The following is a 27,981-nucleotide window of genomic DNA, read 5'->3' as shown; positions in this document are numbered from 1 at the left end:
GGGCTAGTCTGTCGTGATGATCACCGACTGGAGGTCATAGTTGAGCCTACCCTTCCGCTTTATTTCCCCATTAACAACAGTCAGTATTTGCGGGCAGGGACAAACTCACCAACAAGCAGCCAGAGGAGCGCCTGCGTCCGCGCCGCTCCGCTCGGCGGTCCCATCCTCTCGGTCGCAAAATGATCCACTGATGACTGAAGTTTGTGAGAAAAGCGAAGTGTTGGCAGGGAAAAGCGGGGCTAACTCGAGCCCAAGTAGCGTGCACTCATCATAAAGTAGGCTAATGTAGGTCACATCAAACAGTCCAGCCTGGTGGGAAATCCATGTACGGCGGTCGTCCTGTTCTCAAACAGCAAGGTAACTAGGCTACAGGCGGGATCACCTTGCGCAAATTGCTCGGGGGAGTCCGTGCTGTAGTTCCCCATCCACGAGTCCTTATCACGCGGTGTCGTCTGTCATTGAAAATGTTGACTTGTAAAGTTGTCTGTGGTTAGTGTGCTACACTGCGAATGGGTCCGGTCTGTGTTGAGCGAAACCCTAAACGTAGCGCGCTGTAGTGAATTCTGCTGGTTGAATCATGCGCTGTGCGCGCAACGGGACGCACCGTGCGGTCGTGGGCCGGTCACTGTTGTACCGGGGGGAGGAGTGAAGGGGAACACGGCACGCCACTCATTCGGTGAACAGGCGAGAAAGATAGGACAATTTACAGAGCAGAGCATACAGGGAGGGGAGACGACATGATTTGGTTGAGGGAGGCGAGGCGGTAAGCTCCATTACTGTGTTCCATTGGCTAATGTAACGGCTAGTATGCCAATAACCAACCAAATAACCTGTGTGTGTGTGTGTGTGTGTGGGGGGGGGGGGGGCACTTGGAAATTAATTCATACTAGGAGAAAAAAAAATTCAAGTGCCAATTAAAACATTGTTAGTGGATTTTTATTTGAATATTTTAGTGAATTTTCGTGAAGGAAGCACCCCCACATAAAAAATAAAAGTGGTTTAATTAATAGTTCAGTATGTGGGTAGCCTAATCATGCACAAATGACTGAAAAGCACCGGACTCAGACCCTGTCGGATATCTCCATCTAGTGGCGAGATGGAGATTTACATCTGCTGTTTGGAAATTAACTGAACAACTAAAATATCAAGAGCTATTGGTGAGGTGTCAGATCTAAATGAGTTGTAGCCTATCATGTAAACAGCACAACCCCCAACTAGTTTGTGGAATTGTTTTGGACTTTTGATTTCTAAAGTCCTGAGTAGTAGGCTACTATATCCCCATGTATGTGGTGGTGGTGTCATTGATGATGTTGATAACGATAATGATTATGATGATGATGATGATCACATCTCACTTAAAAGACCGATCTAGCTGAAAATATACATATTTATGGTGTATGACTGAATTTGGCTGGTCACCTGCACTCAAAGCAATAAAAAAAATCTGTAGTGCTGCCTCTGAGCTGCACCTCAAATGTTCCCAGCTTTCAGATGATGTGTAGCCTACCACTTCTATGTGGCATATACTGTTGACCTGCTATCTTACCCTAAATTCACCAGCCCCCCCCCCCCCCCCTAAAAAAGACAGATTGGTGTCTGGTAGGGACGGGTGGAGTAGCAGAGGTTAAATGAATTATTCTCAAGAATATGATTGTTTTCTTCAAGTTCATAGCCTATTTATATGTTGAATAACTTGATGATATGGTGGGGATAATGACTGTGTGCAAACTAAACGAAGTGGTGCAAAAGCATGTGAACTAAGCGTTACACTATTATGGTACTCAAAAAATATTTTGAGGTCTGCATGTGTCGCTCTTTGAGCATCTGCCCCTCTAAAGGTCTCTGTACAGCCCTGCTGGTGCATATTGCAGCTCTCAGTCTTCCTCACTGCATAGGGGAACAGCCAGCTGGCATTTAAAACCACTGCTGGCCAGCCTGTGTCTGCCTGCCTGCCTGCCTGCCTGCCCGGCTGTCTGTCTGCCTGCCTGCCTGTCTGCCTGCCTGCCTGCCTGCCCGGCTGTCTGTCTGCCTGCCTGCCTGCCTGCCTGCCTGTCTGTCTGCCTGCCTGCCTGTCTGCCTGCCTGCCTGTCTGCCTGCCTGCCTGGCTGTCTGCCTGCCTGGCTGTCTGTCTGCCTGCCTGCCTGTTTGTCTGCCTGCCTGGCTGTCTGTCTGCCTGCCTGCCTGTTTGTCTGCCTGCCTGGCCGTCTCCGAGGCAACAACGTCTAAACGTACACAGGAGGTGTGCAAAAGGAAGAAGGAAGGAGAGGAAAGTCTACACTGGAGAGGCTGTTGAAAAGGATCGAAGATTGACTTGTCAAATGCCTGGACAAGGCTGCCTGGACAAGGATTGATCTGGACAAGGCTGGATCTGCTCATCAACGAAACGGATGTGAAGAGTAGAACAAGTACCGAGTTAAAGATGAGTTGACATCATCTGCACGAGTGTAAAGGTGAGTTACTTTCTGCACTGAACTGCATTTTACGGTTTCTGGATTAGACTGACTGTCACTAGACTGTAGATCAGGGGTGGGAACTTATTTTTCCTGCAGGGGCCAGGTGAGAGAAACAGATTGTTGCTGGGGGTCAACAATTATTATATATTTTTTGTCATGCTGTGACCTCTAATTTTATATGTATATTGAAAATCACTCAAAACAGACAAGTTAAGTCAGATAGTCCTCAGACAACACCCCCCCCCCCCCACACACACACACACACACATGAGCACAGGCAAGCACAGGTATGTGTATTCACCTGCACATGGCATGTACACAATCCACTACGTGTCATTAGCCGACCAGCTCATAATGCTATAGGAGTATAGGACAACAGTAATGATGACGCATAATGCTATAGGAGTATAGGACAACAGTAATGATGACAGAGAAAACATTCCCATCACGCTGTGTCTGCTGGGACCAGCGGACCACGAGAGACATCTACATCACCGGACTAACATCACAAAATGATGTGAATTTGTACTGACACACACGCAAACCTAAAACCTTGAGAGAAAAGACACTGGTAAGACATACTGATGCTCATAGTCATTTTGTGTAATTTTGTCTTCTGATCCATTACAGATCTGGTATTGAAGTGGTGGACTATGGAGAGAAGTGAGAAGAGAGAGGTGGAAGAGATGCTGAGAGGAGAGGAGGCTCTGGGTTTGAGCCTGGGCCAAGAGCCGGACGCCCCCAACACTGAAGACCTTATCAACGCCTGCCAGAGGGGCATGGCCCAGGTCTGTGTGTGTGTGTGTGTGTGTGTGTGTGTGTGTGTGTGTGTGTGTGTGTGTGTGTGTGTGTGTGTGTGTGTGTGTGTGTGTGTGTGTGTGTGTGTGTGTGTGTGTGTGTGTGTGTGTGTGTGTGTGTGTGTGTGTGTTTGTGTTTGGAGTGCAAGTTGGCTATGGGTTCAAATTCTCTGGGTCTATTGTTGTGTGTTTCAATTGCACAAAAAGAGACTGTGCCACAATTGATTGATCGACTCAATGACTTTCCATGATCAGATAGGTTAACTTCAACATATCACACGAGGTGTGAGTAGAGTGACTAGAATTTATCTTTTCTTTGATGATGTGAAGCATAAAATTAATACATGTATTAACCTGAAATTGTGAGCTGGAACTCTACAGTACAGAACAACAGTCGCCGTAGTAGTAGTAGTAGTAGTAGTAGTAGTAGTAGTAGTAGTAGTAGTAGTTATTGTTGTTTTCTCCATTCATTTCCCTGTGAACAAGCTTCTTCCTGTAGATGATGGATTGGACTAGTACATCAAAATCACAAAATATGCCAACAGAAAGCAACTCAAAGGGGCCAAAGTGCCAATGGTTGTTATTTCACTTAATTTGGAAAGGATTTTGTTAAGAAAATCCTGCACATATGATCTTTAATACAACACTGGGTGATAATACTCTAGGTCAGTGATACTCAATTTGCGGCCCGGGGGCCAGACGCGGCCCGCGATAGGATGCCGAGTGGCCCCCCGACCTTTTTCACAATTCACAATGAAAACTAACGTGAAATAAAGTTTGACTGAGCTCCAGCTAAATTGTCAAATGCCGCCGTCTGCTCACCACCCAGGCTCTTATGTACTTAACTAACTTAACCTAACTAACTTAAACTAAGTAACTATCTGTGTGCACAAAATTGTCAGACTAAACTCCGGCTGACACCCCAAAAACCTACAATCTGCTACAGAAAAATGTATATTAATGTTTGTTTATTACCTGGCCCCTGGCCTCCTATAATTTTATGAAAGTGGCCCCCAGGCAAAGCAAGTTGAGTATCCCTGCTCTAGGTGCTCAATTTCCAGTCATTTTACTGGTAAACATGGTGTGGCTTTGGTAACCTAGTTGTTATGTAAACTATAGTAGCTATGACCTCAGGCTGTTGTTCCCTGGGACATTTCTACAGGTGAACAATAATATGGTGATGTTTTGAGAGAGAGAGAGAGAGAGAGAGAGACTCTATCTCAAGAGAGACTTGTGACGTTGGCAACACATGTGGCAGTATTTTTCTAGACAACAATAACATGTGTCTGTGTGTATGGGATCCATGGGATCCACCTCTTGGTTTTTACCGCTAACTCCTCTGCATCCTCTTGGGGAGCCATTCTCAAAACAAACATTATGACTTACCGGTAGCGGGGAAGGCCACAGGGGGACACTCAGAGCCGCAAATGAGCGAAGCAAAGAAAACTGACGTGTCAACAGCTTCAGACTATGCTCATTCATATTATATCATTACCTGATATTATGAAAATTGACCACCTATACAGGTAGTTGCATGATACTGATGATGCTGTCTTTGTTTTGGAAAGAAATTAATGAAGGCAGAATAATTCAGGCACATATACGAGGGATCAGCCGAGCAGCATTTTGGTCAACAAACACCACTGGGGGGCAACGGCAATGGGACCCTATGGAGCATGAGCTTTGGGAGGCTTGAATGTCTGACTCTAGCCGGCTGACTCTGTTTACATTTTAAAAACTGCGACAGTTCACACAACTTTAACACAACATGCATATATTATACATCACATATATATTATGCTCTCACTAAGAATGTCAAAATATAAGCGATGTGATGTATAGTTTTTGAGATATTAATGTTTGGCACAACTCATACTAGTTAATTGCCGCGGGGTTCTGCATTTCTGGGTGGCAAGTGACACTTGCAGAAAACCTCTAGCTTTGCAAAAACCCAAAACTGCTATTTATGTCATTTTTTCTACATATTTTTTTTTTTATTGTTTTTTTCTCAACAGGCAGTGCAGCTGCTGCTGAGGAGAGGGGCTGATGTGACCGGGTGTAACTCTTGCCACCAGACAGCACTTCACATGTGCCCACCTGAGCTCCAGGCGAAGCTCCTGGGGTGGATGTCCAGGCCTCAGCTGCCTCCCCAGGCCCAGCTGCTGCAGGCAGCCTGGCAGGGAGACCTGCCCTCCCTGCAGCGCCTAATGGTGAGGCCGCCTCACAGGGTCAGGTCAATGTACCCAGGGCTCAATGTTCCCAGGGTTCAATGTTCCCAGGGTTCAATGTTCCCAGGGTTCAATGTTCCCAGGGCTCAATGTTCCCAGGGTTCAATGTTCCCAGGGCTCAATGTTCCCAGGGTTCAATGTTCCCAGGGTTCAATGTTCTCAGGGCTCAATGTTCCCAGGGTTCAATGTTCCCAGGGTTAAATGTTCCCAGGGCTAAATGTTCCCAGGGCTCAATGCTACCAGGGCTCAATGTTCCCATGGTTCAATGTTCCCAGGGCTAAATGTTCCCAGGGCTCAATGTTCCCAGGGCTCAATGTTCCCAGGGCTCAATGTTCCCAGGGTTCAATGTTCCCTGAGCCCTGGGAGCATTGAGCCCTGGGAATATTGAGCCCTGGGAGCTTTGCTTCACACCCATTAATGATATGTTTACTCATTTGGATTTCCCTGATGAGTAAAGCTGTCAAGCATACTCTAACAACTCAACAACTAAGGTTTTCCTTTCAAAACAAGAGTGTTCTGTTTTCTAGTTGTGGATCTCCAAATGACTATATGTTTTCATGAGGCTAAGGCAAGAAAAGTTGCACAAACCTCTTACTTGGGGGGCTGTAGCTCAGGAGGTAGAGCGGGTTGTACGCTTTGGATAAAAGAGGTCGGTGGTTCGATTCCTCCAGTCTGCATGTCGAAGTGTCCTTCGGCAAGATACTGAACCCCAAATTGCTCCTGATGGTGTGCCAGCACCCTGCGTGGTAGCCTGCCGCCATCGGTGTATGAATGGGTGAATGTACCTACTGATTGTAAAGCGCTTTGGATAAAAGCGCTATATAAATGCAGGCCATTTACCATTTACCATTTACTGTATGTAAGAAAACAAATGTAAGAGAACATTGCATTATGTCATAAACTTTCTGAAATGACTATAGCCACATTTGGACTCTCTCTAGTCTTTCATCAGCTCAGGCCAACTAACAGGCCAACCGATCTCCTTGTGTCCTCGTGTGAGATTGTGTAAGTGGAGATGTGATACGTAGCAGCTGCTTTTCTAACAAAGAGCAGAGTCTAAGGCGCTGTGTGAATAGTGTGTGGCTGTGGGCCTTCCATCTGTGCCGGGCTATTGAATTCATGTTTTTGCACATGGACTTCTCGTTAGGTGTTACATTTGACACTAATAACACTACTAATACTCAAACCATTGCTTAGTTTTGCAGATTAATTTGAGTTTTAGTTATCTTACAGGCGCAGAAAGACGTGGTGGATGTAAACGTTCCCAACAGTGACGGGGTGACAGCGGTGATGCTTGCTGTCAGGGACATTGACCTGTTTGAGGACCTAGTGACACCGTTGCCATGGGAACGCAGACCTGTGGAGGTGGTTAAGGAACTGCTGGATTTCTCAGCGTAAGAACACGCACACAAACACATACACATTAATACAGTATGTGCATACAGGCAAGCAAGCAATTAACACACACTTACCTTAGGTTGGCACCTCAAGCAGTTGCCAGGAGTCAATTAATTTTGCTATGGTGAGAGACAAATTGGCTCATCTGTTTGTTGTTGCGCAAAAGCTTCAGTGCAACTTTTGCACAACATTGATGATGAGCATCCAGTTATGTGCTGTAGCAGGTCTCACTTTTACACAATTGGCATTAAAATATGCAAGTTATCCCAAGATCCTTCAGCATAATTACCAGCCGTGCAGAGTCTGAGTCCAATTCAATTCAATTCAGTTTTATTTATAGTGTAAAATCACCATGAGACATGGTCCGAAACACTTTACAGTTAAAGAAAACATCATAAAACAGTACAAAAATACATGATACAGTGCATGATCAGGTTGAAAAGAAGTCAAGTAAAAGCAGGCAGTATGAGAGCTACAGTAAGAACAATAAGTTAAAATTAAAGGGAGGGGTGTTAAAACACAGGTAATGAATCAATCAGAGAAATACTAGTAAAATAAAATAAAGTGCACTATCAAATAATATCTTGTGAGAATAAATATGTTTTAAGTCTGGTTTTAAAAATATCGATGGAGCCAGCCTCCCTAACTGATCGGGGAAGCTGGTTCCAGAGATATGGAGCATGATAGGAGAATGCTCTATTTCCTGCGGATTTTTTCTTAATTTTTGGGACGGTAAGATAATTACCATCCTGTGAACGGAGGGGGCGCGTGGGAGTATATTGGATGATCAGCTCAGATAAGTAAGAGGGTGCAAGCTTGTGCACCTTAAAGTCTGATCTGGCCTGAATGGGGAGCCAATGGAGACTGATTAAGACCGGGGTTATATGATCGAACTTCCGAGTTGTAGATAGTATTCTAGCAGCTGCGTTTTGTACAAGTTGTAATTTTGTAGTACGACAATGTGGTAGGCCAGAGAATAGGACATTGCAGTAGTCCAGTCTAGATGAAACAAAGGCATGTACCAAGGTTTCTGCATCTGAAGCACCTAGAAAGGGACGGATCCTTGAGATATTACGGAGATCAAAAAATGCTGTCTTTAGTGATCACCTTAATATGAGCGTCAAAAGAAAGAGAAGAGTCAAAAGTCACACCGAGGTTTTTCACTACTGAGCTAGGAGTCATTTTGCAGCTGTCAATGTTTAGACTAAGGTCAGAGAGGAGTGGTATTTGGGCTTTTGGTCCAAGATGCAGTCACAAAACTTTACAGGTGTGTAGTTGACGTCAAAATGAAGGCCGAGTTCGAAAATGGGTGTGATCGAGCAAGGGGGCCGGCTCCCCCACTTTACACCTCTGGCCCACATTAGTTTGAAGTGGCTGGTCGGGGTCTGATCCCATCGCAAAGATAGTCTCTGGGGACAGTGGTGCAGTGGCAGCACTGTCGTCTCACAGCAAGAAGGTCCTGGGTTCGATACCCACCTGTGGTACTGGGGGCGTGCCCCCGCCACGTCTTCAGTGCCTGGTGTCCAGGTGGGCTATCTTGTGAAATGGGTTTTTCTGTGTGGAGTTTGTATGTTCTCCCCATGTTCCCCTGGGTAAAGATGGTCCCCGGGTGCTGTACTGTAATTACAGCTTTAACAATTTCCCTCCGGGGATAAATAAAGTACTTCTCTAAGCTGCACACTGCTCCTGGCTGCCCCCCGGAGAGAGTTGATTTCACGTACCAGCCACCGTCAGCATGGGTGTGTGGCTGCAATGCATGTGTTGTGGGTGTCTGTGTGACAAATAAAGACTGGTTTGTCCATCCAGTTCTTCTTCTTCCTCTAGTTTAGACTAAAAGGTTAATTGAGCAACTAAGGGAATTTTGCCTATTATTAAGCAGCAACACAGTTTACTGGGAGAGGGGGGAGTTTGGGCAATCCTGACGCAATACTGATAGTATTATTTCTGTCTCTTTCTCTCCCGATACAGTGACCTGCACGTTCGAGATCACAGTGGCTGTTCTGCTCTCCACTATGTTGTTAACATCAACAGTCCCCTGAAGGACCATCTCATTCATATGATGGTTGAGGCTCTCAAACACACAGGTACACACTCGCGCACGCACACGCACGCACATGCACACGCACGCACGCACGCACGCACACACACACACACACACACACACACACACACACACACACACACACACACACACACACCCACCCACACACACACACACACACACACACACACACACACGGAGACACACATTGAAACTGCAAGAACACACTCATTTAGTGGCCACATAACGTGCATACATACCTACCTACTGTATGAATGATATAAATTAGCCTGGTTCATTGGAACTGGACATAGTGTTTGTCATTCACTTTTCAAAATCATGGGAACATGCTGATCTTAATTCCAACAATGCATGTGATTATGCTTTAGGAAAATAAGGATTATCCGCTTATTTGTACATTCTCGCGTTACTTTCACAATAATCTGATTATGATTAGTCAACAAAAGTCTTTGATGCTTTCCTAAATAAAGCTGTTTCACATCCACTACTGTAAACTGAAGTTTGCCACAGTTGCCATTTTGAAAGAGATACAGTGACTGTCCTGCAAATCCTGTAAACTTTGAAAATGATGGATGCAAATTTCAGAAATACAGGTGTCTGTTAAAACATGTGGTGTGTTTATACTGTAACAGTGTATTGATTGTGACGAAAAAATGTATAGAGGGCCAAAGTCACGCCCACTTCCTCTTTAGGCAGACACACCAATCACTCCTCGTCCGCCATTCTTTTTTTCATCTACATTTTGTAAAATGCTTATAAAAATAGTTTTACTTGGTCTCTCGTGATTCCAAATATAGCTGAATCGTTTGGTTTGACCAAGTACAACTATTTTTTATGAGCATTTTACAAAATGTAGATGAAAAAAGAATGGCGGATGAAATCTCTTGGTGCGTATGCATAAACCAGAAGTAGGCGTGACTTTGGTTGTCTATAGTATTTTTATATAATATTTAAACAGAAAATCTTTAGTTTCCTGCACCGGGCGGGAAGTGCGCATAAAAAAAATCCAGCCAATAAAACACCACAAATTTTTGAACAATCCCGCCCCTCTGTCCCTCAAATCACAGATTTTGGTTACTGATTCCTATTGGTCAGTTACTCATTAAGCCACGTGTTGAATGCTACGTTTCTATGTAGCACATATTATGCACATACAACCACACCTCTTATTCACATGCATGCACACACTCTTTCTTTCTCTCTCTCTTACAAACACACACACTATGCCCAGTTCATTCATAATTCTGTTTTTCGTAGTAAAACATCAGCAGTTACTCTCAAAGCCTGCTCTTATGCGGCAGGGTGAGTGTGTGAGAAAGGCGTGTTTGTGTTTGTGTTTGTGTTTGTGTGTGTGTGCGTGCGTGTGCGTGCGTGTGTGTGCGTGCGTGCGTGTGTGTGTGTGTGTGTGTGTGTGTGTGTGTGTGTGAGAGAGTGAGAGAGTGAGTGACCATGCTGCTAAGAGTCTTCTGGGGTGCTTATGTGCATAAGAATGTTTGAGTTTGAGTGTGAGTTTGAGTGTGTGTGTGTGTGTGTGTGTGTGTGTGTGTGTGTGTGTGTGTGTGTGTGTGTGTGTGTGTGTGTGTGTGTGTGTGTGTGTTTGAGTTTGAGTGTGAGTTTGTGTCAGAGCCAGAAACCAGGAGACACAGAGAGACTGAGAAGCGGAAAGAGATATACAGAGAAAGGCAGAACGAGTTGTTTCGAGACTTTATTGTCTAATACTCCACTTTCCTGTTGTTCAATCCTGTGTCGACAGTGGCTCTGCACACCTCTGGACCCTGTGCACCCAATGACGCATTTACCCCTTTTTAAATACCAATATAAGCCACGAAGGGTTCAAATCAGCTTTTCTGTTCTGGTGCAGATACGGCCTCAATCCCACCCCTCGTCCTGGACAAGGAGTTGGACTCGGAGCTTGAGGATTTGGACCTGGACTTGAACTTCGAGAGCCTCGACGGTAGTCAGTTGACAGCTGTCTCTCCTGGGGTAAGCAGGTAGTCAGTTGACAGCTGTCTCTCCTGGGGTAGGTAGTCAGTTGACAGCTGTCTCTCCTGGGGTAAGCAGGTAGTCAGTTGACAGCTGACTCTCCTGGGGTAAGCAGGTAGTCAGTTGACAGCTGACTCTCCTGGGGTAAGCAGGTAGTCAGTTGATAGTTGTCTCTCCTGGGGTAAGCAGGTAGTCAGTTGATAGCTGTCTCTCCTGGGGTAAGCAGGTAGTCAGTTGACAGCTGTCTCTCCTGGGGTAAGCAGGTAGTCAGTTGATAGCTGTCTCTCCTGGGGTAAGCAGGTAGTCAGTTGACAGCTGTCTCTCCTGGGGTAGGTAATCAGTTGACAGCTGTCTCTCCTGGGGTAAGCAGGTAGTCAGTTGACAGCTGTCTCTCCTGGGGTAGGTAGTCAGTTGACAGCTGTCTCTCCTGGGGTAAGCAGGTAGACAGTTGACAGCTGACTCTCCTGGGGTAAGCAGGTAGTCAGTTGATAGCTGTCTCTCCTGGGGTAAGCAGGTAGTCAGTTGATAGTTGTCTCTCCTGGGGTAAGCAGGTAGTCAGTTGATAGCTGTCTCTCCTGGGGTAAGCAGGTAGTCAGTTGATAGTTGTCTCTCCTGGGGTAAGCAGGTAGTCAGTTGATAGCTGTCTCTCCTGGGGTAAGCAGGTAGTCAGTTGACAGCTGACTCTCCTGGGGTAAGCAGGTAGTCGGTTGATAGTTGTCTCTCCTGGGGTAAGCAGGTAGTCGGTTGATAGTTGTCTCTCCTGGGGTAAGCAGGTAGTCGGTTGATAGTTGTCTCTCCTGGGGTAAGCAGGTAGTCAGTTGACAGCTGTCTCTCCTGGGGTAAGCAGGTAGTCAGTTGACAGCTGAATCTCCTGGGGTAAGCAGGTAGTCAGTTGATAGCTGTCTCTCCTGGGGTAAGCAGGTAGTCAGTTGATAGTTGTCTCTCCTGGGGTAAGCAGGTAGTCAGTTGACAGCTGACTCTCCTGGGGTAAGCAGGTAGTCAGTTGATAGCTGTCTCTCCTGGGGTAAGCAGGTAGTCAGTTGATAGTTGTCTCTCCTGGGGTAAGCAGGTAGTCAGTTGACAGCTGACTCTCCTGGGGTAAGCAGCATCATAGGCTACATGTAGTTTAAATGGCAAACCGATCCTGTCAGAAAGAAATGTTACTCTTCTATCATGATGGAAAAATCAAAAACGTGTCACAAGAAAGCTCAGCAGGCCAAAAGTACAACAATAAAGAGAAAAATGAGCTTGTTGGATACTTCGAGCAAGTTTTAATTATGAAGTAAAGTAGACACGTCTACTGCAACAGTTAAACAAACAATGTACATTTTCATATGATAAACCAGGGCACAAAACGCAATGCGTTTCAACCTCATGGTCTTCGTCAGGCTGTATACTGTACGGCTTCACAAAGAGCAGTTAAAACTTGGTCTAAGTATCCGAGAAGCTCCCTTTTCTCTTTATTGTTCTTCTATCATGATGACATCAAGAGTCTAACCGCTCTTGTTTTGACCTTTGGGAGAGAGTTGGCCATGTACAGTATACAGTACAGTACAGTATGCAGGGAGTGGTTGAACTGTCAAGATTGTGGCTCCTGAATAATGCAAGTTTGCATGCCACTGTCATAGGGAATGACATACATGAATTCTGCTTTAGACGGCCAACTAGACTTTCCTGACAGTGACAAAAATCCTTAAGATTCGCCTTTGATTCACCAGTGAGTGTGTGTGTGTGTGTGTGTGTGTGTGTGTGTGTGTGTGTGTGTGTGTGTGTGTGCGCGTGCGCGTGCGCGCGTGTGTGTGTGTGTGTGTGTGTGTGTGTGTGTGTAATGTGGAGGAGGGGTGCACTGTGAGGCTGCCTCACTACTGTATTATGATGGGGATCTTTTTTACAAGGGGCAGATAAGCAGGGCAGCTGGCTGGCTGGAGGGGAAGGGCAGGTGGTTCACGAGGGCAAGCTATAGGCTCTATTTCAGGGGCTCGCACCCGCACCCGCACACACACACACACACACACACACACACACACACACACAGTCATGATGTGCAGACACAAAGTGGTAATAATACTAATAAACTTTGTATAGCACTTTTGTTACACAGCATTTTACATAGAATAAAACGGCAGCAGAAAATGAATACAGCAAATGCAAACTCGGTATAAAGAAAATAAAGCATACCTCGGGTATGTGTATGTTTAGGGACCTGATTGCAAATTCTCAATTACCTTTTGTCTTTAATCCAGACTTGGGAACCATCAAGACAGCTTTGTAGAGTCGATCTAAGATATAACACTACATAGGGAGATAAAAGCTGCATTATATCAGCTGGGGCTAAATCATTTTAATGCCCTAAAAGTACAAATCTTAAAATCAACTGGAAGCCAAATTGACTAGTATCTCTCCATTTAGTTCTAGTTAAAAGCCTAGCTGCTGCATTCTGGACAAGTTGTAGAAAAATAGTTTGTAAAGAGTTTTTGGACTGAGACAAGAATACACTCAATAGTCAATATGAGATGAAAGGTATAAATAATAACTTTTTCCCAAGTCCGAAAAGGATAGAACAGAAACAGAACGAAAATAATCATTTTAAAAATATTTCTCGATGAAACAAGATTGAACTCTCTATGTTGCTTGTGTGTCTTCTTTCCAGGAAGTGCTGTCTCCAGACTGCCCTTCTCTATTTGACCACCATAAAGTCATCAGCCAAGGTAAGGAGTAAGGACCCTCCCTGTCCACATTCATTGCTTCTGCTGGGAGGTTTTGCTGGACTGTTGCCTGAAGATATGAAGAGAGTGATCGCCCAGGAAGCTATTCAAAGTTTTCCTTTACAGACTATGGTTACAAAATCACTTCAATTGACCCTTTTTACGGGGGCCATTTTGTGTCGAAAAGGCAGGGTAAACACAGGTGCAAGCAAGACACTAATGAGGGTTTCCAACTTCCAAGATTGGAAGTCAGAACCCTCATTGCTGTTTTGCTTGCACCTGTGTTTCCCCTGCCTTTTCGACCCAGAATGGCCCCCGTGAAAAGGGTCTATTGATCTTGTATGGGGGAATTTGTTTGTGACACAGCAGCAACAGAACAGACATAAACAGGCAAAAGCGCCTTCTTCCAAGTGCAAAATAATTGAGATTGCTACACATTGACATCAAGAAACAGACAGACAGACAGAGTAAGACAGCACTTGTTTATTCTTGGATGTTAATTACCTGGTTGAGGTAGATGAGAGAAAAAGTTTGAGGCTTAGTTATATGAGAGTATTATCAAAGACCTATCCTGGTTGCGTCAGCTTTACAAATAGGCCACCAGACCAAATCAGCACCCTTCAGGGGGGAGGGGAGAGGGGGGAGGAGAGAGAGGGGCGGGTGGGTGAGGGGGGATGGGGAGGGGAGAGGGGGGAGGAGAGAGAGGGGCGGGTGGGTGAGAGGGAAGGATGGCAGGAGGGAGGGGTCACGCACAATACAACCTCTCAGCTGAGAAACCTGCCTGACTTTTACCTCGGTCACAACAGCGTGGCCGAAAGAGAGAGAGAGGCCGAGGAAGAGGTCGCTGAAGAGAGACTTTTGTGTTAGAGAGAAATAGGCTAGAGAAAATACAGAGAGCAAGGAGAGGATGAAGGTGTAATTGTTAGTTTTACACAAAGGCAGAGAGAGGGAAGGAGTCAGAGGGAGAGAGAGAGGGAGAGAGAGAGAGAGAGAGATCCAGTCCTAACGTAACATCATCATTTAACCTTGTCCTGCATTATGATGGTAGACTGGACTAACAGGCTCAGAAACAGGTAATGCCATTTGTTTTCTTCTTTCTGACTGTCATGTTGTATAGGTATGCATCATCCTCTGGTTTATACACTGGACTTCCTCTGACTTGTAACCTCACTACATTTATTTCCATTAATTGACAAATATTGCATATTGCATTATTCATATCAGTGTGTTAAAATGATCTTACAATAGCTTATTATATTATAGCATGGGATGTGCTTCCCATGTTATGGTCAGATCAGATGAGTGCAATGTTTTTCATTACAATTTTAAAGCAGACAAATGGCAAAGTTCATGTAAAAAAAGAAAAGAAAAGAGAGAGAGCAGTCAAGTGCTGGCCTCGGGCATGAGCCTCATTCCTGTGTGTTGGTGTGAATTTGAATTCTAGTATGCTCACAGCCTGTCCACTGACACTGCTGACACATCAACTCAATATGACCCCAACTAACATGGTTCTTTAAGTTTCATGACCCTACAACCCATGTGACCGGTTCAAAAACCACCACATGATTTCAGATACAGATAACCTACATGGTTTTCGTTGTTGACTGAGGTTTGGCTTCTATGAGGGCGGGGCTAACTCCAATTGAATCTTAGATGAGTGCCTAAAGGGTGAATACTGGTGTGTGTGTGTGTGTGTGTGTGTGTGTGTGTGTGTGTGTGTGTGTGTGTGTGTGTGTGTGTGTGTGTGTGTGTGTGTGTGTGTGTGTGTGTGTGTGTGTGTGTGTGTGTGTGTGTGTGTGTGTGTGCGTGCGTGCGTGCGTGTGCGTGTGCGTGTGTTGCAGATAAGGGGATCCGCTTCTGTTTCCAAAACGCCATGGAAACCCTGAGAGACATCAGGCAAGCCTATCAGGATGCAGGGAAGGGAAGCAGGTGGGTAGGCTGAAATAATGCACGCACGCACGCGCACACACACACACACACACACACACACACACACACACACACACACACACACACACACACACACACACACATACACATACACATACACACACACACACACACACATGCAGTTGTTATGTGTATTAAGGTAGCAGTCAATTACTGTAAATAAACAATACACTAATATTAACTCATTGAGTGCCACGGACGTCGATCGACGTCAAAGTAAATAGTGACGTAGAGTGCCACGGACGTCGATCGACGTCAAATGCGTTTTTTGACGGTGGGACGTGGATCAAAGCCTCCTGGATCTCCTGTACAAATATTGTAGCTTTTGGAGGTGTATAACCTATTTTACAGACCCATTAGGTGGCGACAGTGCTCTCCAGATTAGAGGAAGGTCCGGAAAACTGCAGGAAAACCCCCCGTGATCAAAGAGAAACCGCTCATGCTGCAGCCAGAGCCATATAGATGGCTCTGACTGCAGCTTGGCTGCAGCTGATGTTGGCTGCCAACAGCAGTCAATCCGCGCACACAACTGAGCTCCTCTGCCTCTGTCTGTCTGTCTGCATAGTTTCTTCACACGATTAGCCGCCAGAAAGGCAGCACCCGACGCCGAAGGGCCAAACCTTTCCATGCAGTCCGGTTTGCCATTTCCTTGTTGCGCTGGGAGCCGGCGCAAAAAAACTGAGGCTCCAAAAATAGACTGGGTGCGTGTGGGGAGGAGTTTGCATCTGAGGGGGGGGAGAGGGGGGTGGGGCACGCATGCACCACACAACTACACCACGTCACTACATCAGAAAATATTATCTTCAGACTCAGAATGTGCTTGAAATGCTGCATTTCACAAAAGGCGGAATAACTCAGCTTCTAATTTGAAAAGTGTCTTTTTGCTCAAAACAGCCTATCTTCTCCGGCTCATAACTAAAGAACGGAAAATGGGATCAATAAACTTTTTTTTGTAGATGATAGAAGAGAGTCTCATTGTTCTTTGTGCATGTTCGGTGTTTACATAGTAATATCACACAATATTCTGTGGGCCTCGACAGGCCCGCGGGAAGTAGGGGTGCTGCAGGTGCTGCAGCACCCCCTAGATTTTTTCCACAATTTTTTTTTTTTTTTTTTACAAATGTAATTAAAAATATTTTGCAGTGCACTATGTTTCTTTCTTGTTTATGAATGTTTCGGGAAATGAAAATGTAGCCTATTTAAATAGAATTATCAACAATAACAATCAAGGAAGTTACATGCTTGTAGGCTATAGAGAAGAAGAAGCGCGCATGCACGCACATGTTGTGTTGAACCAACCAACAACCAATACGAATTGTTTAATCTGGCAATAAAGAAATGTAAACTTGACATGCTATTTTAATAGCCTACTCGAAAATGCACCTCCCACTATACAGCAAAGAGAGGAGTCAATGTTTCTTGATATATGCCATTCAGATCAGAATAATTAGTCTAGTCATTAAGTTTGCTGATAATATTTCTATCATGTTAAGTCTGTGTCATGTTAACTGGTGTATTCAGAGCAAATAGGGAGATATAGAGCATTATCATCATGCTATATATCTCCCTCTTTGCTCTGAATGAGTGAGAAAAGGAGAAAATACTGAATAATTACATCACAATACATAATGTTAATTTAAAATTAGATATTCCTCTAAATATGGCAAAAAAATGTAAAAAAAAAAACGTCCAAATTTTTTTCGGCGGGGCCCTTGCGGGCCCCACCGAGAGTCCCTTCCTCCCAGCACCCCCTGCTTAAAATGACTTCCAGCGGCCCTGGGCCTCGAGAAATCACTGAAAACGCTCTGAAACTCTGGCACTGGGAGCGTCCGTTCTCCAAAAGTGGCTGGCACTCAATGAGTTAACAGTGATGATACTGACCTCATAGTATTGACTGTGCCCACACAAGCACAAACATCAACATCTGTTCACAGTAAATACAAACAGTTGTGTACACACATACACATGTACAATCCCCAACACACACACTCTTGTATACACAGTACACACTCTTCCCAGGCTAGTCAACAACCCCCTTACACCAACAGTAGAACGTACTGTCCTATCCGGTTACACTTACAAACCATTATGGAGGCACCTGTCACCGTGTCCCAAGGACAACCTGTTCTACCCAAACAGGGTCGAGAGAGAGAGAGAGAGAGAAAGCAATAGAGACAGAGAGGGAGAGAGAGACTTGGTGAATCAGCCTATTGTCTGCTGTGTGGCGCTCTCACCACTGAATCAAGCCCCAGCTACCCAAGGAGAATAAAGCTTTGTGAGCCGGTCTCTTATTTCATAGCATCAACCTCCAGCAAGACAGAGAGTTGGACAGAGAGTTGGACAGTGAGTTGGACAGAGAGTTTGACAGAGAGTTGGACAGTGAGTTGGACAGTGAGTTGGACAGAGAGTTGGACAGTGAGTTGGACAGAGAGTTTGACAGAGAGTTGGACAGTGAGTTGGACAGAGAGTTGGACAGTGAGTTGGACAGAGAGTTGGACAGTGAGTTGGACAATGAGTTGGACAGAGAGTTGGACAGTGAGTTTGACAGAGAGTTGGACAGTGAGTTGGACAGTGAGTTGGACAGAGAGTTGGACAGAGAGTTGGAGGGAAAACAAGAGGGAGGTAATTGAGCATTTTGTGACTTAATGCTCAACGCTGAGCAATTATACTCATCAGCATTTTCCATTTTCTTCTCATTGTGATAATGTCAATCAACATTTGTCAGCCGAGCCTCAACACACTCCCCACTAAGTACATACTCTTTTCTTTGTTGAGATTCAACTCATGTTAAACAACTCTTCTCTTCTGCCCTCCTCTCCTCCCCAGAGGAGGCTTGTTTCTGCCCAGCCTGAGCAACAGGAGCAGACACTGGAGCCATCTGGAGCCTGCTGCCTCCTCCGGCTTGCTGAGGACCAGGAGCCCCTGCCTGCCGGCACCACCCAGCAACAGGTACACACCTTGTCCTGCTTTTTACCTGCCTGCCGGCACCACTCAGCAACATGTAATGTACACACCTTGTCCTGCTTTTTACCTGCTTCCTGCATTTCAGCTCCACTGCCACTGATTATTTAGGACATCCAGTTTAAAGGAGCATTACGTAATCTGTGATCTTTATCCCCCTCTAGTGGCAATGTAGGAATTGCAACAACACTGATGGAATTTATTTAGAAGTGATTAGAAGTGTGTACTTGAAATTCAATGGACAGGCACTTTCTGTTCCAATACAAGAGTACTGGTCAGAAAGTGAGTCTTGAAATGTAGAAATCTCAGTACCTGGCAAAGTAATTGCTGAGTTACTGGTATGAACGACAAGTCTATCAAACCATGGTGCTAAGGGGCAGTACAAAATCATACTGATTGCACCTTTAAATTGTGCTTTTTGGTGGTGTTGGTGTATATTGTGAAAACACAATGATAATAATGATTTGTCACTGCTTGGCTTGCTTATTTTACCTTTCAATGACAACACATAAATCACACAAAAAAGGAAGGAAAACAGTCATCTCAGTTAGGAACAAGAGGGCACTCGGTAGAGTGCATGCCTCCGCCACCGTGTGTTACCCCCAATGACATGCCCCCTTTTGGCCAGTGGCCCGGGAAAGTGAATCAGTTCGTCCTTGGCCCATGACCAGATTTTCTGCAAAGTTTTGTGGTGTTACGTGAATCTGTTTAGAAGTTGGGCACCTTTTTGTGTTTGAAGACACCCATTACTACGCCCCGTTATCCAGTGGGCGTGGAAAGTTAATCACGTCTAAGTTGGCCCATGACCAACCTTTCTGCCAAGTTTCGTGAAGATCCGTTCATAACTTTTTGAGATAGACAGACAAACAGACGCAGACAGACAAACGGGTCGAAAACATAACCTCACCTCCGTGGCGGAGGTAATAAATGCATATCGCGTGTACCAAAAAAAAATATATATATATACAAAAAAAAAAATCTAATCTTTGACCTGTTTGTTTGATTGTGATCCTTGCCCCTCACAGGCCAACAACAAAGAGTGTGATTGCTGGACGCCCATCGTCCCCAGGCCTGCTGTCGGTGGGTCAGCCGTGCCAACTCAGCCAATCAGCCCCCAGCATCATGGAGCCACTCCTCGATTCAAACACTCTGATCCAGGCCAGGGCGCACATCCAGACCCGTAAGAATATACAACTTAACCCAATAGAAGTATAGCATTTGAGCGGACCCCTCAAGGACCCCTTACAAGATAGAAAATATACCGGGGACCCCGTCATTCTGATTTGTGATTTTGGGCTAAGCTTAATTGTTTCCGTGGTAACGTGCTTGACTTTTAAATTGATAGGTTTGTTAGATTAGAATGTAATCCATGAACCATTTTAGATTTAAAGCATAAAATATTTTCGTTGAACTATGAAGCTTTTGCAACAAAAACAAGTTTTTATTTTTATTTTCCTGAAAACTTTTCGCGGACCCCCTGGCAAAGTGCCACGGACCCCTGGGGGTCCCCGGACCCCCATTTGAGAACCACTGCTCTAGGCATCCGCCATATCCAGTCAGTTAAAGGGCCAGGCCCGCTAGTCAAGTGGACATGTTGGTGCCGAGTGTTACAGAAGTATAAAATGTGACCTGCTCAGACAAAATCAGTCACATGTAGCACTGGCCCATTTGTGTAGAAATGTGATTTCATGAGAAATATACATTTTGGCTGTTTGGGGGTTTCACCAGATTTGAGTCAAATAAAGTCTTGGCTTTCATTCTGTGTAAAGATGATTGTGAAATTTGAACGCTAAATATAAGCTCATAAATGTAGGGTGACAAGCAGAACTAGCTTGCTTTGTCAAACTTTGAGGCCCTTTTTCTGAAAAACAATTCGGGAACAGTCAAGACATAAAGGGATGTATCTCACTCAATCTTTGGAGTTTCCAACAGTGTATACAATTGAAAATATGTTTCGGGGTCAATGTAACTCATTTTTGTCAGAGCAGGTCACAAATTATCGCAGCTTTCCCATGAACAGCTTAGACCTCCAAAGTTTTCTTTTTTTCTTTTTAGGAATTATGAAGCTGTGTTATTTTCAGATTGGGGATCATGCATCAATGGTTTCTGCCTGGAAGGACTTCTTGAGTTCTAGGATCATGAAGCTCAGCCCATATAAGACCAATGGTTTACAATAAAAAAAAAGGGAGGGGGAATTATTCTCATCACAACAGCAGCATTATAAAAGTATTTAAAAGTAAAAGTATTTTCGACTTATGGCCCACTTGAAAATCTCAAAAATGTTTGCGGCCCACATCTGACCGTAAACAGTACGGAGGCCAAGCAATGCGTTCTCAGACCACTTCTTATCTTCACGATAAAAGGAGCTGTCCACAGCACCACACATAAATCAGAAACTATTACAAATTAAATAACGTTATCACTCAAAAATGGAGAAATGTATTCTCATAATAATAATAATAATATTTTTTTCATGAAGATTGTAATGTTTTGCAATTGATTTGGCGGCCCACTTGCAATAACCTCGCGGCCCACCAGTGGGCCCCGGCCCACAGGTTGGGAATGGCTGGACTATTGTTGCATATTGCTATATGACTACTGAGGCAATTAATACTGCAGAGGAATTCAGACAATGCCTAATTGTTATGCTGATAGTACTTGTAACTTAAGCATGTGTTTGTAAATCCATCATCCCTAATTATCTGCAGGCCTCAGTTCTCATGAGACTGACAGGAGTGAAAATGGAAGAAAGGTATGTTTCAACCACATAGCAACACTGACATTCATCTTCATCCATGTGTCTGTTCATAAGTGACATTCTCTGTTTGAGTTCCTCCATATAAGAGCCACTGACTCACAAGGTGCTTTCAACATCTCCCACAGGGCTCCATGCCGGCCCTGCGCCCCAGTGCCCTTCCCCGCACCCCCAAGCTCCTGGCTCCCCTGGATGGTAGGCCCAGAGACACAGCGGCTCTGCCTGCATTCAAGCACCACACTCCCCTGAAGCCCATCAGCCAGAGCCCGCATAGCTCCAGGACCGAACTGAGGAGAGAGAGGCTGTCCTGGGGCAGCCCACGCATTGGCCCCCCTACCACTAGGCGCGGCAGTGAGGAAAGCGGGTCCAGCAGCAGTAGCCAGAGTTCCATAGATCTGGAGGATGAGAAAGAGGAAGACGAGAGGGACGTTCATGAAAGGACTTCAGAAGATGGTGATACAAAAGCAATGGAAGACAGGCTGTGTTTAGAGCTGGAGCTGTCGAAGCATTTGAAGGCTGTGAGCTACAATGAAGCTGAAGTCGACTGTGGGGTTGGGAAGGCAAAGACGGGACAGCATGTTAGCATTATCAGTCATGTCGCGCTGATTCACAGTCTGGTAGATATCCAGGATGGAGCGCTGCTCAGGCAAATAAAACATCCTCTCAATACTGAAAAAACACTAAAATCTCATTGCGAAAGTATGAAGCATTCAAAAGAGCCTGCAGCTCACAAATCTCACAGTGAAAAACAAGAAGACACTATGAACTACACTAAAGAAACTATGATGAACAATGAAATCCCTATCACATCATACTCTAAGGAGGAAAGGAACAACATGGCATGTACTACAGAAGAGGAGAATGAGATTAATCATGGGATCATGTTTGATCTGAATCATGACCAGCATGTTGCTGTGGCATGCTCTGAAGGGACATACCTGTACAGAAATGAACTACAGGCTGAGAGACAGACAGAGAGAGCCACAAATTATTTCTTAAATGAGGAAGCTACTGCGGTGACTAAGTCCCACGTAGACAGACCAGGTCCAGGTAGTGTTGTGGATTTAAAGTTGAACACTGGTGCCGCTGGTGTGGAAAAGAATCAATTGTTCACTCGGACTGTAAACCTCAGACTATCTGAAGTGGATCTCCAGATAGATGAGAGGATGATCAAACCTATCAAGCCTGCCCAGAACAAAGAGAGAAGAACCAGCATGCACTATGAACTACGAGCAAATGTCCAAACTAATCAGTCTTTCAACATTCTAGCACACAAAGAGAGAAGCATCCTAAATCGGATCAGGTCCAAAAGCAATGTGAGGTCCACCTCCATAACCTCACAAGTCAAAGCCAAGGCTAGGAAAAGCCCTGATCTGATTATTAGTGGAGAGGCCACAGTGAGTATAGTCAAATCAAAGGTCAACTCTGTTAAGGGTGCTCAGCATAACACCGACACCCCATCACCACGAAAGAAGGTTATGGAGCTACAACACCCAAATGGCAAAAGAGCAAATCCTGACAAGCAGAACAAGAAGAAGAGAGCACAAAAACATCCGCTAGTAAGGGAGCTGAAAAGCGCCCGGGAGCCAAAGAGAAGCGGTTTAGCTGGGATGCCTAGGTCTAAATCTGCTGTGGACTACATCACCTACAAAGACATGTTTCAGGTGATACAAAGTGGGGATGAGGGACCAGCCATCTATGAGATGTTTGCTGGCCCAGTCTATGATAACCTCAGAGTCTCCAGCTCCTGTGAGAAGCTTAAAGACAGACAAGTGCAGTCTGCCCCATCGAGGAAGACACAGCAGGCCCACAAAGGCAAATACAGACCTTTAAAGAAACAACCTGAGAGTAACAAGCTAAAGAGAAACCCAGTGGAGAAGATGATGGTTTCAACCAAGGGCAAACCAAAACCTCTGGTTTCCTCCAGGGTGAAACCTCGCCTCACACCTGTACCGAGGAATGACACATATGTAATGGAGGAAATGCCCAAGCTAGATTGGCACACAATGGCTGATTTAGCATTAGGTGAGGATGGAGAGATTTGTCCCAACAGTGCTCAAGATGAGGGCGAAGATGACGTGTTATCTATCATAGCGGAGGTGGTATCTAGGTATGGGTCTGAAACATTCAAACCTGACGATAAGACGATAGCTTCGCAAACGTCACACTCTCATGCTGAATATTATAGTCATGTGCAGGTGAACACGCAAGGAACAATGGGGAATTCATCAGACGCCGAAAGTGAAACAGGATATCCAGACGGACCAGTTCCTGAGCCCGTGTCATGTCAAAGCCCCCTGCCCAAGATCAACACCTGGACCTCCGCTAGCAGCAGCCGCACCGTGTCGCCAGTTTACCAGAAGTTTCTGGACGAGGTGGGGGAGGGGCTGCTTACTGACGAGCTGCTGCAGTGTCTGGCTGAGGAGCTGATCTCGTTGGATGAGAGAGATGTGTCTGTAGGCCTGTGTCCTGAAAACTTTGAATCCAGCAAAAAGGAGTGCAGCAGAGAAGATTCTGGGATGGGAAGAAATAACTTTCCTGAGGTAAACAAACACTGTTGGCAAACACTTTGGTCATAAAGAACAAAAGTGTAATTTAGAAAAAGAAAGGAAACATTTCCCATCATCACAACCATTGATCATAGCTTTAGAAAAATCCCACTTTAACATATTCAAATACATGTCATCTCTCTGCTTTCATTTCATTAGTACACAAAACTAAGGGGGGGGAAAAAGTAAAATAAATAAATAAAATCACCATGTCATCAATGCATGCAAACTACTAATCTGTAAGAGGACTGACTTCTTTTAAAATGAACTAACCTCAACGCCTCAATCCTGAAAAACCAAAGTGATCTTGATGTTTTTTGATCCTTTGTCATGTGTCACAGGTCATTTCAACAGATAGCACAGGGCTCAGTGGCTCTGGGTTGGTAGTAGATGGCACCATCACATGGACAAAGGGGGAAGTGCTTGGCAGGGGAGCCTATGGGACGGTAAGCCATTTTTACTGATCAAATCAAGATGTTGCCAGCAAAGCCAATATTCAGACATGCAAAAATAGGAGACACTCTGATTATGTTGTTGGTGTCCAGCAGAGACCTTTTATCACATATTTTGCCAATTAGGGCATACAAGGTTTATGCAGAACACTGTGAGCGTTGCTCTATGACAAGGCAACTATGAGCTGCCAATCAGAACTCCTGTTCTTAAAAGCTGTCAGAGAACAACCTTATACCTCCATCTTTCTGGATGTACCATCTCCTTATTTAGTCACTATTTAAGATGCTGAATTACTCTCGAGAAATCATGGCCGACCCCTCCCACCCAGGCCACAAACTCTTTGAGGCACTGCCACTCCCACTTGACAGGAGGCTGAGGTCTGGCAGGACCAGACAGCTTCTTTCCAACTGCCATCCGCCTTTTCAACGAGCCTCGAAAGCCCCCACGAATAAGGACTTTATCAACCCCCCCCGTTGCCCCCTGAACACAGCTGGCTTGGTAACAAGGGCCAAGGTCCCCCCCCCCACTGAATTGATACCCCCCCCCCATCATGTCACTTTAAACTTATGTGATTGTTTTGTGATTGTTTTCTATATAGCTTTATCTTCTACTATTGATGTGATCTCCATGCTGCATACTTGCACTAGACAAATTCCTCTTTTGTAATCTGATTATTTACTGTGGCTATTCAAGTGAATCTCATCCTAACACATGTTTGGGGTTAGGGTTAGCAGCAACAACAGGCAACAACAGGCAGAGGTGCTCAACTAACCCTGGCAAACATCTGTGTCTCCTCAACAGGTGTACTGCGGCCTGACCAGTCAGGGCCAGCTGATAGCTGTGAAGCAGGTGAGCCTGGACTCCTCCGACCCCGAGGTTGCAGAGACGGAGTATGGCCGTCTGCAGGGGGAGGTGGACCTGCTTAAGACCCTGAGACACAGTAACATCGTGGGCTTCCTGGGGACCTCGCTCCGTCAGCATGTGGTCTCAATCTTCATGGAGTATGTCCCGGGAGGATCCATCGCTAGCATCCTGCACAGGTTAGGCTGATTTGAGAACAAAACATCACATTTTACTCATTTTAACATTTTCAAAAGTTTAGGTTTATTTGAAATAAAAAAAATTCAAACTGGTAATTAATCAAAAAATGTCCTTTACTGATGACTTGTAACGCATTGTCCCCTTTCCTGCACTCAGGTTCGGTCCTCTGCCGGAGCGTGTCCTGGCGCTGTACACCCATCAGATCCTGGAAGGAGTGGCCTACCTGCACCTGAACAGGGTGGTCCACCGCGACTTGAAGGGGAACAATGTCATGCTGATGCCCACCGGCGTCGTCAAGCTCATAGATTTTGGCTGCGCGCGGCGCCTCAGCTGCCTCAACCACACCACCAGCAACAGCGGAGACCTGCTCAAGTCTGTCCATGGCACACCGTACTGGATGGCACCAGAGGTAGATATGGATTTGACATTTCATTCTTGAAAAACTGCCACCTGAGCTGAGCTTCCCCAGAAACACCATGACAATATCTTGGCTTTCACGAATAAGTGAAGTCCTTTCAAATACTTTCACTGGTTAATAACTAAACTTGAAGTATCAATTTTATGCAATATTCCATCGATTCTGACATTACAGGCCCAGTTTGACCTGAATCGAGATCTGTAGGCATCCGTAGAATAAAGACTAAAAGATTTGGGGTGCATCGGAAATCTATAGGCTAGCCTATGTATTTTCACACCATACATGTTCCACCCCCTAGGTTATCAATGAGACAGGATATGGCAGGAAGTCGGACATATGGAGCGTGGGCTGCACAGTGTTTGAGATGGCCACAAGGAAACCACCGCTCGCACACATGGACAAGATGGCTGCCTTGTTCTACATCGGGGCTCGAAGAGGACTGATGCCCTCCCTGCCTGACGGGTTCTCACATAACGCCAAGGAGTTTGTTCAAATCTGCCTGACAAGGTGACACCTTGCTCCCTCTGCTGAAAACTGTTAAATATATTCCCTCTTGTTGACTGTAAATGACTTTACTTAAGATGCTTTACTTGTTCACCATCCCCTTAAAGCAGGGGTGGGCAAAACAAATTCAGAGGGTCATACTGACTTACCTCAAATAAGTGAAGGGCCACACATTGGAGATCATACCTGCCAACACTCCTGATTTTCACGGGAGTCTCCCTATGTTTAACCCTCTCTCCCGCTGTGATTGGTCATTTCTCATTAATCTCCTGATATAATAGTGATAGTGATATAATGGCTGTAGCAGATGAGGTTTATTAACATAATTCTGCCTTTTATTGAGTTTTTGGGGGTTGTTTTGTTTTTCTTTGGGGATGTTGGGGGCCGGATTGAGATGGTCCAGGGGCCGGGGCCCGGCCCTGGGGCTGCGTTTTGCCCATGTGTGCCTTAAAGTCTGGATAAATGACCTACTGCTTAGTTTTGATTAAACCTGGTCTGGTCTTAGGCTTACTTTACACGAGGACGGTTTCCTATGGTGACGGGGAATTATTTTATCATTAGTGCCTCCCTTTTAGACGGCGACGGCGAATTTGGGCTTAGGAAACGACACATTTTGAAACCACCCTCCAGAGTGAAATTCTTGGTGACGCTCCCCGCTGGGGGCTCCATGTAATCGCTTGAGACGGCTCATTTCAGGAACTCTGACGTGCCTGCACACGCGACACACGCGATTACGCCATAGCCGTGCGCGAGTTGGCAACCATTTTCAAAATAAAACGTCAGTATGAATGAAGTTTGGCAACATTCAGAATTAAGCTACACTGCGGCCAACTTCAGTTACATGTTCATAACGTTACTGCTGCGAGGAGCCGATGGCTGTACCCGGTCGGCATTTAACGTTAGTTACAAAAGCACGTCGACAGTGTTTTCTCTCACTGCCAATAGCCTAACTACAGTAGGGTTTGACAGATCACAGTCAGCGCTCCCGGTCCTCGCTGCTCATTAAAGATTTCCAATAGGCGTTATTCTGATAAACTGGTCACATATATGTTACGTTCTCACCCGACAAATATTAAAACTTTAAAACAGTCTGTTTTTGTTTTTTTTAGCTTGAAAACAGCTTTTTGGCAAGTCTAAAATGACTGCGGTAGGCATACTCTACTTCCGTGTTTAAAACCGGAAAGATGATTACGAAATGACGTCATGCAGTAAGCGTCCTTGTATGGGCAAAGAATAAGGTGATCACACTGCCACCTAGCGACCTGGCATGTACATTACGGCGTTTTAAAAATTCAACAGCGCTCATGTAAACAGGGAGGTGTGAAAGAAAAGGTGTGAAGGAAACGCTATTGTGTCGTTTCTTCCAGAAACTGTCCTCGTGTAAAGGGCCCCTCTATGGAAGACAGAAGAAGTAATTTGTTCATCTAGTTTGCTAAATAATGAAGTGATTCAATGTGAAAGTATGATTGAGTTGGGGATTCAAGTTAGTGTATATTTTTCATAGCCTATGTTTTATTTAAAAAATGTATTGTGAAGATGTCCCCTAACTTTCAGTACTTTTTCTCTTAAATATAGTGACCAGAAACTACGGCCATCTGCAGACCAACTGCTCAAGCACCCGTTCATTCCCAAAAACGAGATTGGAGTGAACTCTTGGGAAACCCAGAGGAAACGTCGCTGTGCTCACCCAGAGGGACTGTGTGGTTAACATGGAATCACCCAGA

General features: G+C 45.2%; 2 protein-coding genes across 2 annotated transcripts in view; one reads left to right on the top strand and one right to left on the bottom strand.

Annotated features, from left to right (window-relative positions):
- Nucleotides 1-377, bottom strand: part of ramp1 (receptor activity modifying protein 1) — a gene marked incomplete at its 3' end in the record, with an annotated part of 73,986 nt that extends 73,609 nt beyond the window's left edge. The window contains exon 1 of the mRNA XM_083638533.1: nt 110-377. Within this exon, the coding sequence (XP_083494659.1) occupies nt 110-164 (55 nt within the window). The 5' untranslated portion in view covers nt 165-377. The remainder of the gene's footprint in view (nt 1-109) is intronic.
- On the top strand, nt 324-27,981 carry map3k19 (mitogen-activated protein kinase kinase kinase 19; the record flags this gene model as incomplete). Its single annotated transcript, XM_083638186.1, has 19 exons — nt 324-357; nt 3,084-3,241; nt 5,266-5,460; nt 6,712-6,872; nt 8,845-8,960; nt 10,800-10,921; nt 13,572-13,629; nt 15,468-15,555; nt 17,876-18,175; nt 18,403-18,525; nt 19,563-19,717; nt 21,246-21,289; nt 21,421-21,870; nt 22,447-23,835; nt 24,183-24,287; nt 25,096-25,334; nt 25,492-25,744; nt 26,052-26,260; nt 27,833-27,981. The coding sequence occupies 19 exons, from the start codon at nt 324-326 to the stop codon at nt 27,963-27,965; spliced, it is 4,332 nt and encodes a 1,443-aa protein (XP_083494312.1). The 3' UTR covers nt 27,966-27,981.

Source organism: Poromitra crassiceps (assembly GCF_964638095.1).
Source record: "Poromitra crassiceps genome assembly, chromosome: 6".
In the NCBI taxonomy this organism is placed as follows: domain Eukaryota; kingdom Metazoa; phylum Chordata; class Actinopteri; order Beryciformes; family Melamphaidae; genus Poromitra; species Poromitra crassiceps.
This window is presented reverse-complemented; position numbering and strand designations above follow the sequence as displayed.